This window comes from Dipodomys spectabilis, unplaced genomic scaffold, assembly GCF_019054845.1.
Source record: "Dipodomys spectabilis isolate Male_0828 unplaced genomic scaffold, ASM1905484v1 ptg000519l, whole genome shotgun sequence".
In the NCBI taxonomy this organism is placed as follows: domain Eukaryota; kingdom Metazoa; phylum Chordata; class Mammalia; order Rodentia; family Heteromyidae; genus Dipodomys; species Dipodomys spectabilis.
Genome location: NW_024871196.1, coordinates 666,648 through 688,078, shown reverse-complemented (window position 1 = coordinate 688,078; position 21,431 = coordinate 666,648). Strand labels below are relative to the sequence as shown.

Sequence of the window (21,431 nt, the reverse complement as noted above, 5' to 3'; positions counted from 1 at the left end):
CTGAGTGTTTTAATTAGACTATAACACTAACTCTTGTAGTTTTGGGCAAAGCATATTCAGCTGCCTTATTTGTAAAATGGAGCTGCAACTTAATCTCATTGGATATTTAGTGCTACAATAATCAAATGGCATGGAATACAGAGTAAGTGTATGAGTGAATAATGTTGAGAGTAGAAAATAGGTAAAATACTTCCTATAGACCTTCATCACTGTTTTGTATACATAGTACTGGAATATTTTTTAAACACATTCCTGTTTAAACAATTTTGGTGGAAGTGGCACTGTGGCTCAGAGTGATAGAGCACTAACTTTGAGCAAAAAAGCTCAGTGCCCAGGCCCTGAGTTCAAGCCCCAATTATCAACAAAAAAATAAGTAAGAGATAAACTTTAAAAAAAATTGGTGCATTGGATTTTTAAAATTTATCCATTTATTTATGTGTGTATTTGAGGTGTGTGTGGGTGTTTATGGGCCTTGAACTCAGGGTCAGGCCATTCTCCCTTAGTTTTTTGCTTAAGGCTGGCACTTTACCATTTGAACCACAGCTCTAGTTTTGACCTTTTGGTTATTAATTGGAGATAAGAGTCTCATAAACTTTCCTGCCCAGGCTTGTTTGAAACCACAGATCTCAGCCTCCTAATTATCTGGAATTATTGGCATGAGCTACCAGTGCCCAACAATGCATTTGACTTTTAAAAAGTACATTTACAGCCGGGCGCTGGTGGCTCACGCCTGTAATCCTAGCTACTCAGGAGGCTGAGATCTAAGGATTGAGGTTCAAAGCCAGCCCGGGCAGGAGAGACCGTGAGACTCCTATCTCCAATAAATCACCAGAAAACCGGAAGTGGCGCTGTAGCTCAAGTGGTAGAGCGCTCGCCTTGAGCTGAAGAGCTGAGGGACAGCGCCCAGGCCCAGAGTTCAAGCCACATGACCGACAAAAAAAAAAAGTACATTTACTTGTGTTTGGCATTTGATTGAAAATAATCTCAGTGGGTCACTTCTTTTGGTTTACACGCAAGGAAGCTTTCTGGGTCACAAAACTTCACTTCCTCCTGATTTTAGAAAGATTTGCATCTTTTGGAGAGAACCATTTATTCAAAGCATTGTGCAGGCTTTGTTTGAAGAAGTCATGTTCTACCTCATTAGACCTTCAAATTTGAAGCAATCTAGAGAACAAATAATTTGTAAGGCACTGAGCTCCATTCCATGTTGCTTAGGCCATATAGCTGTCACCTACAATTACTTGGAGGGAAGAAAAAAGATGTTTGAAGAAAGCAAAAATTAATTGAGATTTGGAACAGCCTAGTCAAGGAAAATGACAGGATAATAAAGTTCAGAAAGTATACATCATGGGCTGGGAAGGTGGCTCCGTGGTAGAGTGCTTGCCTTGCACTCATGAGGCCCTGGGTTCGATTCCTCAGCACCACATAAGCAAAAAAAAAAAAAAAGAAGAAAGAAAGAAGCCTGAAATGGCACTGTGGCTCAAGTGGTAGAGCGCTAGCCTTGAGCTGAAGAGCTGAGGGACAGAGCCCAGGCCCAGAGTTCAGGCCCCACGACTGGACCAAAAAAAAAAAAAAAAAGTACACATCATATTTAGCTGATCCAGATTTTTTTATTTGTGTCAATTTTGCTTCCTAATTTACTACTCTAAACAAAATTGCACCTTTTTGTTACTATGTTGTTAAGTTCTGTGTTTCTGCTCAGATCTCTTTTCATTTGTATCTTAAAATTTTTGAGGTGGTCTAACTTTACTTTCAGATCTGTGAAACCCTTAAGATTTTGTCTGTGCCCTCAGCAAATGTGCTTTGCAATACTTGTCTATTTTGCTTTATAATAAACATAATCCAAATTAACTATCATCTAAGTAGAATAACATTTTTCATTTACTGATGGTATGGTGACTAGCTGAGAGATTTCATTAGTAGTCAACTTCCCTGTATATCATAGTTATTTCATAAATTGAGATGATTTTTGTAGCACACCTAAAGTTCAGCACACACTTATAAAGCTTTCTGTTTAAGTTTCACTGTGACAAATTTTACCAATTCTTTAAAATTTCATGTTGCAGAATTCATTTATATTTGAGTCACTTGGAGACATGCTGTTGAAGGTTGAGGAAGTAAGCTTTTGTGGGGGGGAAAAGTGCTGATTAAGATAAACTCCAACCCCCAAATTGTAGGAAATAAGGTGAGATAGGCTAGTGCGGAGGAAGGAGGTAGGGTAGAGGCCAAGCGAGGCTGTTCCTATTGTGCCCGCTCCCTCCCTCCCCCCCAAAGATGCCATTAAGTCAGAGCCTCTGACTTAGAACTGTAAAGGACAACAGTGAACATGAAACTTTGGGGAAAAAAAACAAGCTCAGGTGGTAGATTGGTGTTCTGTGGAACAGCCATGGGATACAGCTTAAAAAGTAAAGTACAGGTACCGTCTAGGAATGTGGCTTAGTGGTAGAGTGCTTGCTCGCATGCATGAAGCCCTGCATTCGATTCCTCAGTAACACACACACACACAGCCGAAAGTAGCGTTGTGGCTAAATGGTAGAGTGCTAACCTTGAGCAAAAAGAAACTCAGGGACAGTGCCCAGGCCTAGAATTCAAGCCCTAGGACTGGCAAAAAACAAAAAACAAAAACTAAAGTACAGATAGAATTTTTAGGAATATTTTGTGACTAGGACTCCCACTGAATTCTTCCTAGTAGAGGTATATCTTGATCACTGTCATAGGGCAACATGAAATATAAAGTCTCTGGCCCCAGTACTGCAGCTTGTAATGGAAACCTGTAAAGTGCCCAATCTGTGAGCTCCTACCCAAACATAAAACTTAGAGAAACTGTAAGATTTGTGAATGTACTTGCATCAAACTAGTAAAGCCTAAGTTTTTATTCAAATGAAATGACCTAGGAGGCAAGACAGTAGAGGCAAGAATTCTAAGAGGCATAATATCCTGAGTTGATGGTGCAGAAATATGTTAGTTGAGGTAGGGGTCATGGCTCACACTGGTAATCCTAGCTACTTAGGAGGCTGAGATCTGAAGATCACAGTTCAAAGTCAGCCTGGCAGGGAAGTTAGAATGAACTTGTGACTTTGAAATTATGTAATCATTTAATCACAATCAAAAAAAAAAAAAAAGAACCTCGGGGAAGGGAGGGAGGGAGGGGATGGTAGGGGGAAAACAATGGAGGGGGTAACAATGTTCAAGAGGAAGTGTACTCATTACCTCACTCATGTAACTGTAACCCTCTGTATAGTAGCTTTACAATAAAAAAACAAAAAAAAAAAAACCAAAGTCAGCCTGGGCAGGAAAGTTTGTGAGACTCTTCTATAAACTACTCAGAAAAAACTGGAAGTAGCACTGTGGCTCATGTGATAGACTACTAGCCATGAGCACAAAGAGGTTCAGGGACAGCACTCAGGTCCTGAGTTCAAGCCCCAGAGCCTGCAAAAAGAAAAGGAAAGAAAAATGGGTTAGTTGAAACACATACTTGGAATAGTTTTGTTTGGGGATTTTCTGAAGTCCGTTTTCTCACACTGTGTTGTCATTATAAAGAGATCTGCTTCTCCATACATACATACATACATACAATTAAAATATATATACATGTATGTGGGTGGGTATATATATATAGAGAGAGAGGGTCTGATTATGAACCCTAGTCTGGCCTCAGACTCCCAATCCTCCTGCCTAGCCTCCCAGGTGCTGGTTTTACAGACTTGTACCACTATATCCAATTAATCAGATCTTATTTTTAAAGTGGAATCTTGCATGATGCCCTAGTATATGAACTAGATGAAACTAGGGTAGTGGGGGGATATATTGTCCTGGTGCCCTCCCCTCTCAACTTCCTCCATTCTTTTTTTCTCCTTTCCTTTCCTTTCCTTTTTCCTTTTTTCTCCTCTCCTCTCCCCTCCCCTCTCCTCCTCTCCTCTCCTCTGTCATAGGGCTTGAACTCTGGGCTTGGGTGCTAGCCCTGAGCTCTTGAGCCACAGCTCCACTTCCTGTTTTCTGGTGGTTAATTGGAGATAAGAGTCTCACAGATAACAACAACAATAATAAAAAAACAACCACAGATATTTAGTACTTTTATGCTCCTTGCACACTGAAAACAGTAAGGAGATGATTAGTCATTTAACTCAACAGCCTTAACACATACATTGTATGTGGATTTTTAATTTTTGTTGCTAAAATCATCACTCTGCTTTATAGTTTGTGATGATCGGCTAGTTAAGAATTGGGTGCTAGGCAGAATTTTAGCCATAATATCTTCTTTAATTAAAGACTTTCTGAGCCAACTAAACTGAATGTTTACTGACACTTTTGCACAGAGAATATGAGAGTATGGTGTTAGGCATTTTGAAAGTACTTGAAATGGTATGTCTTTAAGTTCTACAACATTCAAATTGCTTAGAACTGAAAAGTTGTACATATTTATAGATTATGATGTAAAGTTAGTTTTTAGTCTCATAAAGCATTTAAACATATTAGCAATAAAAAGTCCTGCTTCCCAGTGCATTATACTACTACTAAGGAAGTAAAATGTTATTTTTTAAATTTAAAATATCTAGTACTTTGCTTTCCATTGTATTTTTGCTTGGTCTTTTTCAAGTCTTTCTTGTGGAAAGATTAAAGTTTTACTCTCCCATATCAGACTTATCTTTGCAATGTTTTGGTGATGAGAAGGCTTATTAAGTAGACTGACTACACAGTAGTGTGAGAATGATGGATGTTACCCCATCCAGTACCAGTTCCTGGCAGGTTGGAAATCCCCAGCCTGGGCTTATTGAAAAGCTTGGTACTGACTACTATAGTACCATTTGTTGTCAGGCATTTACCAAATAGTAAGCACACTTCAGATGCTTTTGCTTTTATTTTATTCATATGCAAGAATAAGGCAGATGTTATTCCTGCTTATGAAATAGGGTCCTGGGATAATAAAAGACTAAATATGATACATGCCCAAGATTATAGTAGGTTCCTCCTAATGACTTGAACATATTGTATTCCCAGTAGGAAGTCTTATAAAGGGAAATGAAGTTACATCAGAATGAGTCCCTGGTCCAAAATCTGGTACTTGTTTGGGGGGTGGGAAATGCTGGTCCTAGGCCTGAATTCTGGGCCTGAATACTGTCCCTGAGCTTCTAACATTCTACCACTTGAGCCACAGCTCCATTTCTGGCTTTTTGGAAGTTAATTGGAGATAAGAATCTCATGAACTTTGCTTCCTGGGCTGGCTTTGAACCATGATCCTCAGATCGTGGTACTTTTTGAAAGAGAAATTAGTATTTTAATGGTATTATTTAAAGTCTTAGAAACAAAAATGAATTAACTCTCCTTTATCAGTAGGTCACATTTGTCTCCTTGCCTCTGTTTGTAAGGTCTGAAAGACAGGTTTGGTTGTCACAACTGTGGGTACCTCCTACAATGCTTAGGACTACCCCCACAATGAAGACTAATGGCCTCCACAGTGTTAGTAGGCCTGGGGTGTAGTTCAGTGGTAGAGTGCTTGCTTAATACATGAGAGGCCCTAGGTTCAGCCTCCAGCAATACAAAAATATATGAATGAACCTTGTCATATATTCCCAGGAACCCACTAACTAGAAGCCCATGGCCAAAACAATTGGGTTGAGGCATTATAGGTGGGATGGGTAAAGGAGATGATTTCAGGTATAGCTGTACTGAGGAACTATTTTGATGAAGTTATGGTTTTGCTAGTTTCCTCATTCTTTCTCCACCTAGCACTTGTCATGCAGTAGTGGACTGCAACTGAACTGGAGCTAGAGTGCAGGTCCAGCAAGCAAGCTGAGCAAGAGGTCAGCAGTGAGGTCTTGAGTTCAAGCCCCGGAACTGGCATGAAGCATGCATGTGTATACACACACACACATGCACATACACAATAATGGAGACAAGAGTGTAGTAAACTTTTCTTTTTCTGAGCTACTTACAGTATGTTCCCATTCTCAAAGCTAAAATTGCCCATTTTCCTGGGCTATTTGCAGCTTTATGATAAATGAAGATTTCAGCCTCCCCAACATTTAGACACATACACGCATACATACATTCATGCTAGTACTGGGGCTTGAACCCAGGGTCTGGGTGCTGTCTCTTCGCTTTTGTGCTCAAGGCTGTCACTCTACTATTTGAGCCACAGCTCCACTTCTGGCTTTTTGCTTGTTGGAGATAAGAGTGTCCTGGACTTTCTTGCCTGAGCTGGTTTCGAACTGCAATCATCACACTTGCTAGGCAGGTATTCTACCACTTGAGCCACATCTCTAGTCCCTTTTTGTATTGGCTATTTCCAAGGTGTGATCTCCCCTTATACCATGGCTAGGCTACAATGCTTCCCTGTGTGGCTAGGGATGATGGGCACATGCCACTGCACCAAGCCATTGGTTGTGATAGGTAGCTGTGTGTTTCTGTGTGTTCCAGTCCTGAGGCTTGAACTCAGAGGCTGAGCTTTTGTGCTCAAGGCTAGCACTCTACCACTTAAACTACAGCTATACTTCTGACTTTTTGGTGGTTAATTGGAGATAAGAATCTCAAGGACTTTACTGCATATTCTGGCTTTGAACTATGATCCTCAAATTTTAGCCTCCCAAGTAGCTAGGATTCCAAGTGTGAGCCACTGGTGCTTGGCAGTGTTATAGTCTTTTATGGCCTAGAATCAAAATCCCTTGATCTCTGTGATTCCATGGTCCTTGTGATCCCCTGTCTCTGCCTACCAAGTAGTTACGATTATAGGCATAAGCTATAGCACTTGACCTATTAATAAGATTTTAAAAATACAACTCACCATCTGAAAGCAAGTTCTCAGTAGCCATTATTTTTTTTTTCTTTTAGAGAATGTGGCTTCAAACTCTTGATCCTCCTCCTCAGCTTCAGTGGGGGTGGGTACGCTTGAATTACATGTGTGTACCCACCATGTAATTTGTTACCTTGCTAAGAAATTATTCTTGTCTGTTCTTTTATCTTTTATGCAGATTATTTATCTTCTGCCTACCTCACAGGGTTGTTGTGGGGATCAAATGAAATGACTGACTGAGGTTGTCTTGTAACTTGTATAACACAATGCAATTGTAAAATCATGTGCAAAATAAGAAAGACAAGGCGTGGTGAATAGCATCAATTATGAAATGAAAATAAGTTTGAGCAATTCAGTTCTCCTGCTCCTGTTTTGTTTCAGTAGTATAGAATGCTTTCGATTCATCTTACTTGGGTTTAGAGATGACCTTCCTAGAACTGTGTGTGTGTGTGTGTGTGTGTGTGTGTGTGTGTGTGTGTGTGTGTGTGTGTTTATAAATAATGTTAATAGAGTTAAATCCTTCATTTGCTGAAATGTAATGATTGGGCAAAGTGAAAGTATAAGAAGAAAATCAAGAATTTACCATAGCATAGACTATGCCTGATAGAACATTATCATCACCACCATCTTCAATACTGATTGCTAATAAATTCTGTAGAAAGAGAAATGTGATCTTTCTAAAACTGTAGTAGGCAGTTTGATTAATATTTGTTTTTTAATAAAAAATTGTTGTAAGTAGTTTTAGACTTTACCTCTTCTACCCATGACCCCAACCATTTAGTTATGTTATGTGGATTCTGAATGGTACTAGTTAATTTGGTCAAAACTTATAAAAAGTCATTTTATGTTGATAGTCTTTTTAAAAAATTCTGTTGTGTAAGTAGTTGTAAAAAGAGGTACAGTTCCTTAAGTCATGTTATAAATACAATGCATCTTGATGAATGTCATCCCTTTCACCATTCTTCCACATTCCCCCCCCCCCTTTCTACCCTCAAGTTATGTATCCTCAGTTTTTACATAATATATAGGGAATATAATGACTATACTTCCTCCCTCCATTTCCATACCTCTCTTTGACCCCTCCAAATACATTTCCACTTCCTGGTTTTAATTTTGTTAAACAGTTCATTAGTTTTCAGAGGAGTTTCACCTTGGACTCCTACCCTAAGTTACCATCGTTTAGTCAGTTTGTTTGTGCCAATAAGCATAAAATCCTGTATATGATATCATGCATAGTTGTATTTTAGATCTAGCTTTCACGTATGAGGGAAAACAATGTGCTATTTGTCTCTCTGAGCCTGTTCTACTTCACTCAACATAATTTTTCTAGATCTACCCATTTCCTTTCAGTTCTATTCTTTCTAATAGATGAGTAAAATTTGATTATATATATATGTACTATATATTTTCTTGATCTATTCATCCATTGTAGGATGAATGGCCTGTTGACAGTGTCTTTTTTTTTTTTAATGCTATTTTAAATAGACCCTGAAAATGGTAGTACACCAGGGCTCAGATATTGAATAATTGGTAGAATTGGTAACATAGAATAGTCTAGTGTGGAATAGTGTAACCTGGCATAGCCTATTACACCATAGGAAGTCTGTTGGAAATCATTTCCATTCAAGAAGTGACCTAGCTCCTGTTTTCTTGGTCTTTCTGATTAATGGAAAAATAATATTTTCAAATTCAGAAGCTTATTCATTATGAATTACTTTTATAATCAGAAAGAACTTAATTTTTCTTTTAGCTTGTTTTATTCTTCACAACTTTTCTTCCATTTAATGGGCTCAAATACATTCCTCTATTGGACACGTGCACTTAACTTTTTTATAACACCTATCAGACCCACTGGCTAAATGCCTTACTAACTGAAACTAAGTAATGTAGCTGGAACTAGCTTGTGCTCTGGAGCATTGAGTCTTGAAGGTTGGTTATTGATTTGTACCCATGTAATGGTAATGAGGCTAGAGAGAGACAGGAAGCTCCCTCTCCTTGATCCTTGAGCAAGTGTCCTCTCCCTTACTTTGGAGGCTCTGAGCTCACAAGTGAACTCCTTACTTAGTTTATCTCAATAGGACAGTCCATTTTAAATGCTCAATAAAGAAAGAATAATTCTTCTCCCAATTAACTACTAAAGAAAAACATATGTTTCTAACGTCAGCTTTTTATTTTTTTTTATCTTTTCATTTTTTTGTTGGTAAATCTCCCAGACAACAGCAGTTCTATAGAGAGTTTAAATATGAAGGAATGGCAGGACGGGCTAAGGGCACTTCTACCCAACATTAACATCAACTTTGGTGGACTGCCCAATTCTTCTTCCCCCTCCAACGCCAACCACAGTGCACCAACGTCCAACACTGCCACCACCGACAGCGTGAGTTGGGACAGCCCTGGCAGCTGGACAGACCCAGCCATCATCACAGGTAACTTTCTCACTCCCTTCAAGCTCCACTCACAGCCATCACTTTAGTTTTCAGCTCAGGTTAAAATCAAAACAGTGGTCTCTTCAGCCTAAGTTCCTTTTCACAAAGCCACAACTGTGGGTGACCTTTTTCGCTCTGAGGGTCAGGGTTAGGCAGACTCTGTGAACCTCTCAGCCTAGTTGTGTACTATGGCATCCAGGCCTCTGCTCTCCTTTAGGTCTAAGTAGGTCTTCACATGTATTTTGTAGGCCTCAGAGTACAAAAATAAAGTCTGAGCCAGCCACCTTAACAGGAACATACTCCACTTTTTAAAAATAAAGCTCTCTATTATAAGGCTATCTTGTTTAGGTCTCCCTAGAAAAAGACAGTCACAATGGGGAAATGCCATCATTCACTTCTGCGGGAATTGGCGGGGCAGTTGCAGTTCCATCTATGTGTCAGTGAGGGACTGAGTCCATAGTTGAAAGATGAGGCATGGGTTTGTGTGACGATAGATCTTGCTCATTCATTGCTGGGGTGGAGTGGGGCTGGGGGGTGGGTCTAAAACTGTAGATTTAAAAGTCTTAAACGTGAAAGGTACTTAAAATTGTAATTCTGTGTTCATTCTTGGGTTAGCTAATCACTTTTACCTTATATATTTTTAATGTCTGGCAAACTTCTTATTCTTTAAACTCATCCTTTCCCCTCTTGTTTTTCTCTTCCCTCTTCAGGTATTCCAGCATCTTCAGGAAACAGTTTAGACTCTCTTCAAGACGACAATCCTCCACACTGGCTAAAATCCCTTCAGGCCCTCACAGAGATGGACGGCCCCAGCACGGCTCCATCACAAACCCACCACAGCACCCCCTTCAGCACACAGATCCCTCTGCACAGAGCCAGCTGGAGTCCCTACCCTCCTCCTTCAAATCCTCCCAGCTTCCACTCCCCACCCCCAGGCTTTCAGACAGCCTTCAGACCCCCCAGTAAAACCCCCACAGATCTACTACAGAGTTCAACACTGGACCGCCACTAGGCAGAGGAGAAAATTAGAAAATACAGGATTTGTCCCACCCTGTTTTCTCCCTTTCAGCCCACCCACAGCTCCCTTCTCATCTCTTATGTTCTGAAGAATCCAGTTCCTGATCAATTTTTTTTCTCCCTACCCCCAGATGCAATGCGATCACAGGGTCATTACCATCTTTTCTTTTCATTGTAAAAGTTTCTGTTGATCCTAGCATTTGAGTGACACTGTTGAATGTTTCTGGAAAAAAAAAATGCCTTTTAAGGAGAGGAAAAAAAAGAAATCAAAGGGCAGTCTCGATACTTAGAAAATTACTGTTTGTCTGTTGCGCATAATAATGACATAATCTGCTTAGCAGAAAATGACGATTAATCCATAGGAAAGGTCAAGTAAATGCATATCAACTGCAGAAGTTTGAAAACCAGGTTACATGAGATTGCTAAATGCATGGGGGAAAGCAATGGTCCTGGCATCCATCTTGTATTCAGCTTATCACTATTGCAGGAAAATGCTTTCAATTTAATTTTTAATTCTTTTGAATTGATGGGGAGGACTTGATTACATCATTAAGCAAAAGAATTTATTGGAATTTTTGACAAGACAAATTGATCTGTGGTAGCAACTGGCCTATTGCTAAAGAGTTTATAAAGAGGGGAGAAGTGGTTTTGTTTTTTTTTTTGTAAACGAGAAAAAAATTGGCTTTAAATTTAAAGTAAATTTAAATGCTTTAAAGAAAAAAAGTATTCACAGATGTAATACATATACATAATATAAAAACTGAACTATAAGTGATTTCTTCAGTCTTTCTCCTCTGTCAGAATCTTTTTTTCTTTGACCTAAATCCACCTGCCAAGGGCACTCTGAGATAGCACTGCTCTGGGGCCATCCGATCACCAACAGGAGCAAATCTCTGACCTCCTTGCCTGCAGCTTTTACTTAACCCTGTAGTTTCTGGACGTTTGTGCAGTATTGAAAAGACAGGAGAAAAGAAAACAAACCTGGTTATAACCTGATGCTAAAACTAAAAACAAGGAAATGTACCTCTTTCTTCAGAATTAAAACTAAAATCTTAAATAAAACAGAAAACTTGATGATGACCTTTCATTGTTCTTATTGTTTTTCCAGTGTATTATATGTGAGTTTGAAATCTTTTGTGACTTAAATGCCATCTGATGCTTCCATTTGATTTCATATCTTTGATGTTAGAGAAGATCGTCTAGAGGAAGAATCAGAAAACAGCCATTGCCATTGTTGAAGATCAGCCCTCTTATATTCAAAAGTTTATTCCCCAATGCTTAAGACTTCTCCTTTCTATGGCAAATATAGACCAGTCTTTCCCAACTGAGAAATGCTGAAATACCGGTTCACTTGGAGAGATGTGGCAGCAGCTAAATTTATAGACAGGTAGCACCACTTCTTGAGTGCCATAATGGGAAAGATCAGAAGCTCTGAGTTAAGTGATCCACAGTTCACATCAATCATTTTTGATGGAGGGATGATCACACCTGACCAAAAAGGGTAGGGGATTCCCTTCCAAAATACAATCTGTATGATTTGTTTGTCTTACTTTGAACTGCACTCAGGAATTGTCATCTGGTTAGTTATATCCATTAAGGAATGAACCAAGTAGAAGTAAATTGTATATACCGAGCTACAGCATCTCAAGCCTGCAACACTAGCTACTCGGGAAGCAGAGATCAAAGGGTGAAGATTTAAGGCCAGATGGGCAAATAAGTTCCTGAAACTCCATCCCACTTAGTGGGTGAGCGAACACACTTCTTACCCCAGATTCAGGAGAAGCACAAGGCTGGGCACAGTGCAGCATGCCTATCATCTGCAGGGAAATACAAGTAGGAAAGATCTCAGCCAAGAGCAGCAGGGGCATAAAATGAGAACTTACCTTGAAAATAACCAATGTAAAAAGGGTCTGGGAGGATGGCTCAAGTGGTAGGATGCCTGCTTAGCAACATGAGACTCAATTCCTAGCACCATCAACAAAGTAATAATTATATAAACAAAAAGTTTATATGGTGCTTTTAGGTTGATTGCTAAATCTTCACTTTGTACTTTAAGGGAAACAATTTTTGATATATTAAATAGGATATTCTTAGATGTCACAGTAAATAGATGCTGACCAAGAATATAGTCAAATATAACGTGCCAGTGGCTTTTACCTAGCTTCTGAATAATCCTAGCTACTGAAGATCTGAAGATCATGGTTCAAAGTCAGGCAAGCAAGGCAGGAAAATCCATGAGACTCTTATCTCCAATTAACCACCAAAAAGCCAAAAGTGGGGCTGTAGATCAAGTAGTAGAATGCTAGCCTAGAGTGTTGTACCAAGGGGAGGACCTAAAACCTGAGTTCAAGCCCCAGTGTCAGCACAAGAAATATATACATAGTAAATGTTTCATAAAATTATAAAATTAAAATGTCACTACTAAGACAAGAGAAGACAGACCAGATGGCTCCAGTGGTAGAGCTTTGCAAACACAGCCCTGAGTTCAATCTCTAGTGCTTTAAAAAAAAAAGCTCCAGGCTGTCATTATCCTGTGAACTTGGCTTCAACCTCCTCACATCAGAGTGATGGACCAATACAGAAGAATGTTCTGAAAGTAGTAACTTGTAATTGAGGCCTTTGGGTTCAGGAGCATAGGAGGAATTCTGAGATGTACATTAACATCACAAACATTGCTTTCTGTGTGAAGTTTTCTGTGTGCTTACTGAATTATACATGAGACTTTTATAAAGAGTATGGCTATCATAAAGAATAAAAATAAACAATAATGACCCATGTGCCTACCATCCAGATTAAAAATAGAGCACATAATATCTTAACAGCTTGCTGGGTACCTCTCCAATTCCACTTCCTTATCTTTCCTCACTCTCCACAAGTAACCATTATCTTTATTTCTGTGTGTCTTTATTTTCCTTGGAATGTTTCCAGCTATGTGTGTATCCCTGAATGATATAGTATTTGATTTTGAAAAGCTGATAATAAAGTAACCCCCAACTGTGTAAGGAAAAGGAAAATTAGAATTGTTGTCTTAGATAAAGACTAAAACAGTCTCTGGGTTATAGTTTGTCTTTTGCTTCTCTGGTGAGTTTCAAAAGTCTGGGGAAAGACAGTGAGCGGGTATCTTTGACAGGTCTGTCCTGTGTGCTCAGTCCTGGACATTGGTCTTGCAGAAGTGATCTACTGTTTTCTGTTACCTAAACACACATGGCTTCCCTATATTCCACTGGAATAAGTGAAAACAACACTTAGGAGTGACTGTGGGGTTTTAAGTAGGGGTCAGCTGACCACTTCACCAGGGCTTGGAAGAGAGAATAGAGATAGTTGACTTGGTCGAAACTGGATGAGTACAGAAGAACCTGTACCAAACTGGCCTTGGTGCCCTGCTGGTATAATGGCAGTGGGAATCTTGGTGGTGGCAGCTGTCTGTATCCAGTTACAGTACACAGAAATCCGAGGATTTCTTTCTCCTCTCTTAGATCCTGTTTTTCTTTTTGCCTTTCATACATTCCATGCTTTAGTCCTTTTTCTTTAGTCTTGTACTTGGTTGGAGGGGCATTCTCCATTAATTTCTTGAGACACACGATAAGTTATAATTTACAAATTTGCAAATCCTTTGGTGAGTACAGGATTCTAAGTTGAGCATATTTTTCCCTCTAGAATAATGAAAGCACTAATGAAAGCACATTTTTTAAAAATCACATTTTGCTATTGAATATCCAAAGCCACTCTGGATGTTAACTGTATGTCATCTGGTTTTCTTTCTTGGGCAACTTATGGCAAGTTTATCTCTGTTCTGAAATTTTGAAATGATGTTTCTAACTGTGGCTCTACTTAAATTCATTGTGACAAGTACAGTGGGTAGGTGCTGTACCACTTCAACTACCCTTCCTAGCCCTTTTTTGCTTCAGTTATTTTGGGGATAAGTTCTTGTGTTCCCCACAGGGCAGCTTCAGACCAGCATCCTCCTACCCATGTCCTCTGGAATATCTGGGGTATACAGCTTACTGATTGAAACAGGGTTCTCCAGACTTTGCATTATTAGCAGGCCTCAAACTGTTGCACTCCGATCTTTGCCTCCTGAGTAGCTGAGATTATAGCCACGGGCCACTGCACCTTGCATTAGTAGGTTTAAATATGGCCATCATGTTCAGCTCTGGGAATGGTGTTTGGCTTATTTCAAAGTGAATTTCTTACAGTGGTTCTCCTGTTCTTAAAATCTTATTATTCAAATATTGGACTTCTGCTTTCAACTTTCCCTCCATTTTCCATCCTGATTGTTTGCTTCCTCTTTTCTGGGAAGCTTTCACTCAGCCTTAGTGTTTTCTTGTGCTTCTTTTTGTCTAAGGCAATTTTAACTTGCTTTGATCTCTGCCTTCCATAGTAGAGACTTCTCCAGTGCTTGGTAGTCCTTGGTTATCTGCTCATGAATAAGACTGAAATTTTACTGCAGGTTTGAGAGCACAAGTAGCTTTGAGTTCTCCTATTAGGAGACCTGAATGGTCTTTCTACTGGGCAACCTCTGTTGTCAATGTCTTTAGGCCTTGTATCTTCTGGTTATATTCCACGAGGAAAGGTCATGGAATGGCTGACAGGAAAGGTCTGATATCAGCATTTCTAGCTATGTTGGAATCTGTTTTCATTGAACATATGGTTATTCATTCTTTCTTTTTAGTCCTTCCCTTTCCAGAGATTAAAAGACTCAAACTGTCTTTACATTTAGGAGAAGAACATTTGCCTCATTGTGGCCTTGGAGAATGAATTGAGGGTGCTAAATTTCTGTAATAATAATTTTATTTTAGTTTTATCCACATAAAATATCCACCTTGGCTTCAGAGGGCCTGGTACTGATAGCTCCTGGGCCCTTGAGGACTTCATCATGTAAATCAGATCGGATCTTAGCTATTGTGAGCTTGAAGTTGGACTTTGTCAAATCACCTAAGTGAATCTACAACCATTTTACTAGGTCACCACGTTTTTGCTGCTTGCTCTTTTAAAGTCTAATTTTGATGGGCTTTTAGGAAGAAACCAGATTAGATTAAGTCACTTAGATCTGTCAGCCCAGACTTGTGCTCTGATTTTACAAATAGGCGAAGTTGTCTGCAAAGAAAGGTAATGCTATCTTTTGCTATTAGCCAATGAGTGTTATCCACATGTTGTATAGTCCTTGGTTTGGTTTGAAGCACCCTATCTTCTGTGTGTGTGTGTGTGTGTGTGTGTGTGTGTGTGTGTGTGTGTGTGTGTGTGTGTGTGTGTGTGTGTGTGTGTGTGTGATTTTCTTACATTGAAATTTCTTTCAACATCTTTTTCAATAAGCTGTTTGGATTTAGAGTCAGTTTGTTTTCTGAAAGGTAATCATAGAAGAGATTATTACATTTTAGGCTGACCATTAAAGGCAAAGTTTACTGTGGTTTTAAAGGACTCAGATGGATGTTGATTATTTTCTAGACTTAACTGAATTAGAGCAATTCAAGAAATTGCAGTGGAGTTAAAATAGCCTACTCTTAACTATAGAGAACTGTACTTTAAGGACAGATAATACTATCAACCATCTATTTCTATGGAAATTCTGCTATAATCACACAATGAAAATTTGAATTCAGTTAGAGCTCTAAACAAATTTTGCCTGAACTTGGAGGCATGGACTCTGATGCACAAGAGCTTTCAAAATTTTACTTTGATTTAATAACCCTCATTATTAGACAGTGTAAAATCAGAAAGCCTATGTAATCTAAACAAAATTGTGAGGTACGTCCTGTCAGAGTAGGACATGCCATCTATGCCAATGAAAGATGACCAAAAGTTACTAGCATTAACTATTTGAAAACTTTGGGGAAAAAAAAACAACTTTAGTTGGTCACAACAATTAGTACTCTTTGTTCTTATTAACAAATGGTTAATTTAGTTCAGGATCAGCTTGCAGACAATACCTTTGACAATCCATTTGGGGAAAAAATGTTCCTGAAGAAATTAAGGGGGAGAAATGTTTTTTTTTTTTTTGAGGAATGATTTTTAAAAATTACTTTTGAGTTGAGTACAATGGTTCACTATCTGTAATCCCAGGTATCCAGAAGCAGAAGCAAAAGTCACTTAAACTCCAGAGTTCAAGACCAGTCTGGGCAACATAGAAAGACCCCATCTCAAAGAAAAGACAAAATAATTATTTCCATGAGTGATAACATTGGACCAAATGTTCAAGGTGTACCTTGAAGAACTGGGCATTCCAAAAAATGGCAAAGAATTGGTCATTCTAAAACAAAATGTATTTTGAAAGCAGTGAGTGTTAAATGTTCCTATCCAAGTGACTATCCAAGACCAACAGCAATTAATAATCCAATTTATTTCAAAACTCTAAGGCTAATAACTCAAGAGCCTTGTGGTATTAACTCAATCAGTTATTAACTCCTGGACCTTGCTTCTCAGATGCAAGGTCTGTGGTCTGTGGTCTGTGACTTTCTTATTTACGCCTTTAGTATTTGTAAAATATTTTTAAACACTATTAAGAAAATCCTGGTATATTACTTAAAAAAAAACTGTTGCTATTTTAGTAACAGGATCCCAGGGCTTTTATTAGATTTCATCATGTGCAAAAAGTAGACTATTAGGCTGAAACATTGAGTTTTTAAGTGGTAATATTGTAACAGTATCTATGACTTTGTTCCAAAACCTCAGCTTTTTTGTTGATATGTATACAAAGACCAAGATAAAGGTGGTTTTAGCTCATTTCCCATTGTTTTCTCTGAGTGGTGGCAGGTGAAGGGTGTGAGGAGGAACTATATTTATCCCAAGTCATTGTGTATGGGAAGACAGTAGGAACTTCTTGATTATGCGTTTATATCCAGATGTTTTAACATTCTCTTGGACAACCACCTTATCCATTATCTTCTGGATTTTACACAGCTAAGGAACAAGGGCAAGAATAGTTGTCTTTGGATATTTGAAAGTGCAGGTCTATAGAAGAGGAATTAGATAAGGACATAATTGAGACTACAGTATTGGCTTAAGACGGGCTTAATTTAAGAATTTCAAAAAAGATCGACTTTGGACTGGGCATTATGCCAGGTGCTTCAGAAAGTACAAAAATAAGATTTCATTTACTCTCAAACTGGGAGGTTTTGTCTGTTCAGCTATGCAAACAAAGTTGAACATGGGAGGTTTAGAAGGACAGGATGTCAGGGTAATTTATACAAATGAGAGCTAGAGATAAATGGGACTTGGCTTGCTAGGGTTAGAGAGAAACTCAAGAACATCAAAAGGTATCAAAAGGAGACTGTTCAGGCATGTTTAGGCCTCTGATCTTAGATAGGAGAGAACTTGAGGTCTGTGTTGGGGATTTGGGAGAAAGAGGCCAGAATGGAGAATCCACGAGGTTCTGCTTTTGTTGAAAATGAACCACCAACAATGTCTAAGCAGGAGGAGACATGATAGAATTGTGTTCTATGAATATCCAGCTCTTGGGGGGGTTGAGAGGTGGAAAATGAGGGGAAAATTCTGACATAGGGTTCCTTGGGTCAATAAAAGCATCCCAAGGGACCTATAGTTTGGCTGCAAAAGAACTATCAGTGACCACCCAAACATGCAAAACATGGCATATGTATATGTACATTTTAAGGAAGAAAGGAAGGAAAGAGGCAGGCAGGCAAATGAAAAAAAAATTTTAAGTATCTATGATATAATAAAAGGTCCAGTAAGCTAGAGGATCAGTCAGGTCAAGGTTTTTTGTCCATAAGTGGGTTAGCAATGTAGAGTACAAAAGTACTAAAGAATTTTTTGCAAGTTACTGGCCAGAGTTCAAGGATAAAAGGTAAAGTATTTCACAACCATCCTAGGTTTCAGATCTTCCACTAGACTATAAGCTCCTGAAGGCAGAGAACAGATTGAGTTCAAACACTATGCTCCCAGAACCTAGTGGGCATATTGCAGGCAATCTACTATTTTACCTGATCACAAGGGAAATACATTATGGTTGGGGTTTCAAACCCAGCAATGAGAATGGTTAGTGGCAAGGTATTTAAAAGAAATGAGGGAACAACACATTTTATGCTAGACATTGAGTCTTCTTTGTTTTTTTGTTTTTGTTTTTGTTTTTGGGTCCGGTCGTGGGGCTTGAACTCTGGGCCTGGGCGCTGTCCCTCGGCTATTCAGCTCAAGGCTAGCGCTCTACCACTTGAGCCACAGCGCCATTTTCTCCTTTTTTTCTTTTTGCTTATGTGGTGCTGGGGAATTGAACCCAGGGCCTCATGCATGCAAGGCAAGTGCTCTACCACTAAGCCACCATCCCAGCCCAACATTGAGTCTTCTTATACAACCAACTGATGCTAATTAAAATATATAAAAGAGAAAGTAATAAACTGCAAAGAAAAGGAAGGAAGAAAGGAAAGAGGCAGGTAGGCAAATGAAAAGAACAACTGTAGTTCAATTCTTATTTTTCAAATTGTTGATTTGAGACTCCAGCAGGTCAGAGGTAGACATATATTTTGTAGTCATCTTTATAAGAACAGAGGTAAGATAACCTTGGGAAAAATAAGAGCTCTGTAAAATGAAGATCTGAGTACATGGTGTCAAAGCCAGGAAGACCTCTGCTGGCTTTCAGATCTGGAAATGTGAAGACCTAGCAAACCTCTGCCAAAGTACCTTAAGCTGCCTGCAGCTGGTGATTCCCAGGACTAAAAATCCCACATTTGTCAATGGCCAGAGGGTGCTGGAGAACCAAGATGCCTTTTTCCCCCCACCTTTCACCTTTACCTGTGTGCTTCCTCTTAGCAGGATCTATCCTGGGATTCTGTGGAAGGAGAATCTGAGAACTATGATGCAGAAGAGAGGGTGGCAGGGGCTTGGGTGGATGACTATGCACAGACAAGCCAGCCCCTGTGTGTGGTATACAGGTGTGAAATGGGTCGTGTCAATTCCCTGTCAAAACTCTCCAAGGATGTCCTCTTCACAATGAAGGTTTGAACCTGATGATGCAAGAGGCCACTGGTGTAGGACATGGCATTGGAATAGTGTTCTCCGTGTCACTGTGTTGTCATGTTCTCTATGTGACTAAGCCTCTGTTCTATGAAGATCTGTTCTCTCAGCCTGGAATGCATACAGATTTCTTACTCTGACAGCCTGTTCCTTGAACTTTCCCTCTCACCCCTAAGCAGATATAGGTGGTCCTACCTCCCTTGAGCCTTATACTTGTACTCCAACCTTGCAGGAGGGCTGTATGTATGGCTTGATCTATACAGTTGGCTCTCTGTATTCACAAGCTCTGCATCAAAGGTTGAGCCTGATCTTTAGGAAAATCTTCACACATATTCAGGTCACAAGTATTCAGGAAAATAATGTTTTTCATCTGTACTGAACATGTGGACATTTTCCCTTGTTTCCTAAACAATACACTATAACAGCTACTTATTCCACATTCCTATTGCATTAGATGCTATAAGTAATCATGGGCAGATAAAATACATGGGCAGATACATATGAAATATGCAAATACTGTGCCATCTTACCTGAAAGACTTGAGCATACCCCTATTCTGACATTCACAGGGGATCCTGGAACCAGTTGCCCACAAGTACCAAGGAACAGCTGGATGTACCCAGGGCTTCACAAAGTGTCTAGCTTTCAGTTTGAATGACTGAGGGAACAAAGGAAGCTTTAGGTGGTAGTGAGCTAGTAATTGTTACGATCTGTAATGGTGAATCCATTGGAGATTCTAGAAGATGAACTGAAGAGTGAGGAATTCTCAGCACTGGGAATTGGAAATGCTGTATTCTGAAAACATTTAGTGAAGGGTCATGACTACACAGCTTCAAATGAAAGGAGGCTTTCTTTGCTCTAAAGGAAATTACAAGCCTGTTAGAAGTCATAGACAGTTATGTAGGTAAGTGAACCTGAACAAGAAAGCAAAGCTGAAGAGAGTCGGGAGTGTTGGAGGCTTTGTCTTAGGAAGTTATTTGAGCCAATAACTTCTCATAGCTTCCCTCTCCAAGCTTCAGCAAGAGAACTGAGAAAGGGTTTTGAGTTAGAGACAGGCAATGTGAAGCATCCGTCAGCTCAGTGGAATGCAGTGGCCGCAGGTGGAGTCAGGGACTTAGGAACATACAACATGTGCAAGAGATGGGCCATTTCTTACATTACCTGCATTGCTTGCATTTTTCAAACCATGAGAATGCATTTAAGTCTTACAAAATGAAAATATTTGAATAAGTAAAGTTTCTGACCATGCTTTGAAAGGAAAGTGTCATGTTCTATAAGTGTATGCTGGGGAAGCTGCTTTTCCTCAAGCATCTGAATGGGGAAGTGCATTACGTGCATGTGCTGATCCTGGGAATTGAACTCAGGGGCTGGCACTGACCCTAAGCATTTTTGCTCAAGGCTAATGTTCTACCACTTCAGCCACAGCTCCACTTCCTGATCTTTGCTGGTTAATTTGAAAATAAGAGTCTCATGGACTTTTCTATCCAGGCTGACTTCACACTGCAACTGTTAGATCTCCTAAGTAGCTAGGAGTACAGGCATGAGCCATTGTTTCATTACTTTTAGTTACTCAAGACATTAGATGGAGGATGGATGGAAGGAAAGAAGGAGAAAAGGAAGAAAGGAAGGAAGGAAGGAAGGAAGAGAAAGCTAAACTGAGAAAGGGATCTGCAAACTGATAATCTGAAAAATGAGAAACCAGCCATGCCAACTCCACCAGTAGAGGGCGTACATTTGTGAGCAGGTGGGCCTGTGCCTGTGAGAGCGGCCCATGACTGAGGAGGGGAGTGATGTGACAGGAATTTTGTGGGTTGAGCAGAGGCCTGTGAGCTCATGGTCTTAATAACAAGCTCCAAGCAATGCTACTTGGTCCCAAGGCTGATAGCTGTGTGGTGATCATGATTATGATATCTTTGAGGGATGTGCGTGATTTGACTTGCTCCTGGGCTCAGTGAGCGGGTAATGAGGGTAAAGACTTGGTTCTCAGAATCACCAACCCACAGTTTGTTCAGCTAATGTGCAAAGACTGTTGTTGAACTGGAGGCAAAAGGAAAGGATAGATTAGGAGCAGTGAGGGCGATAGTAGAAGTGTTTAGACAGAGTTGCAAACTCAGACTGCCAGATGTAATCCTCAGTTTCACTATTTGTCAAGCTGGGTAGCCTTAGGCAAAGTAGCTAAATCTCTAACCTCAGTTTCTCCACATGTCAGATCAAGATAATAGAATATGGGCTAT

The 21,431-nt window shown here is 39.6% G+C and overlaps 1 protein-coding gene across 6 annotated transcripts in view; it reads left to right on the top strand.

Annotated features, from left to right (window-relative positions):
• Cnot4 (CCR4-NOT transcription complex subunit 4) overlaps nucleotides 1–11,313 on the top strand; it is a 104,703-nt gene extending 93,390 nt beyond the window's left edge. For 4 of the 6 annotated variants that reach the window (XM_042670096.1, XM_042670097.1, XM_042670094.1 and 1 more), the window contains 2 exons: nucleotides 9,004–9,216; nucleotides 9,927–11,313. In XM_042670096.1, the coding sequence (XP_042526030.1) occupies nucleotides 9,004–9,216; nucleotides 9,927–10,228 (515 nt within the window). In that variant the 3' untranslated portion in view covers nucleotides 10,229–11,313. The remainder of the gene's footprint in view (nucleotides 1–9,003; nucleotides 9,217–9,926) is intronic. The other 2 variants (XM_042670099.1, XM_042670098.1) reach the window with 1 other exon arrangement.
• The last annotated feature ends 10,118 nt before the right edge of the window (nucleotides 11,314–21,431 follow it).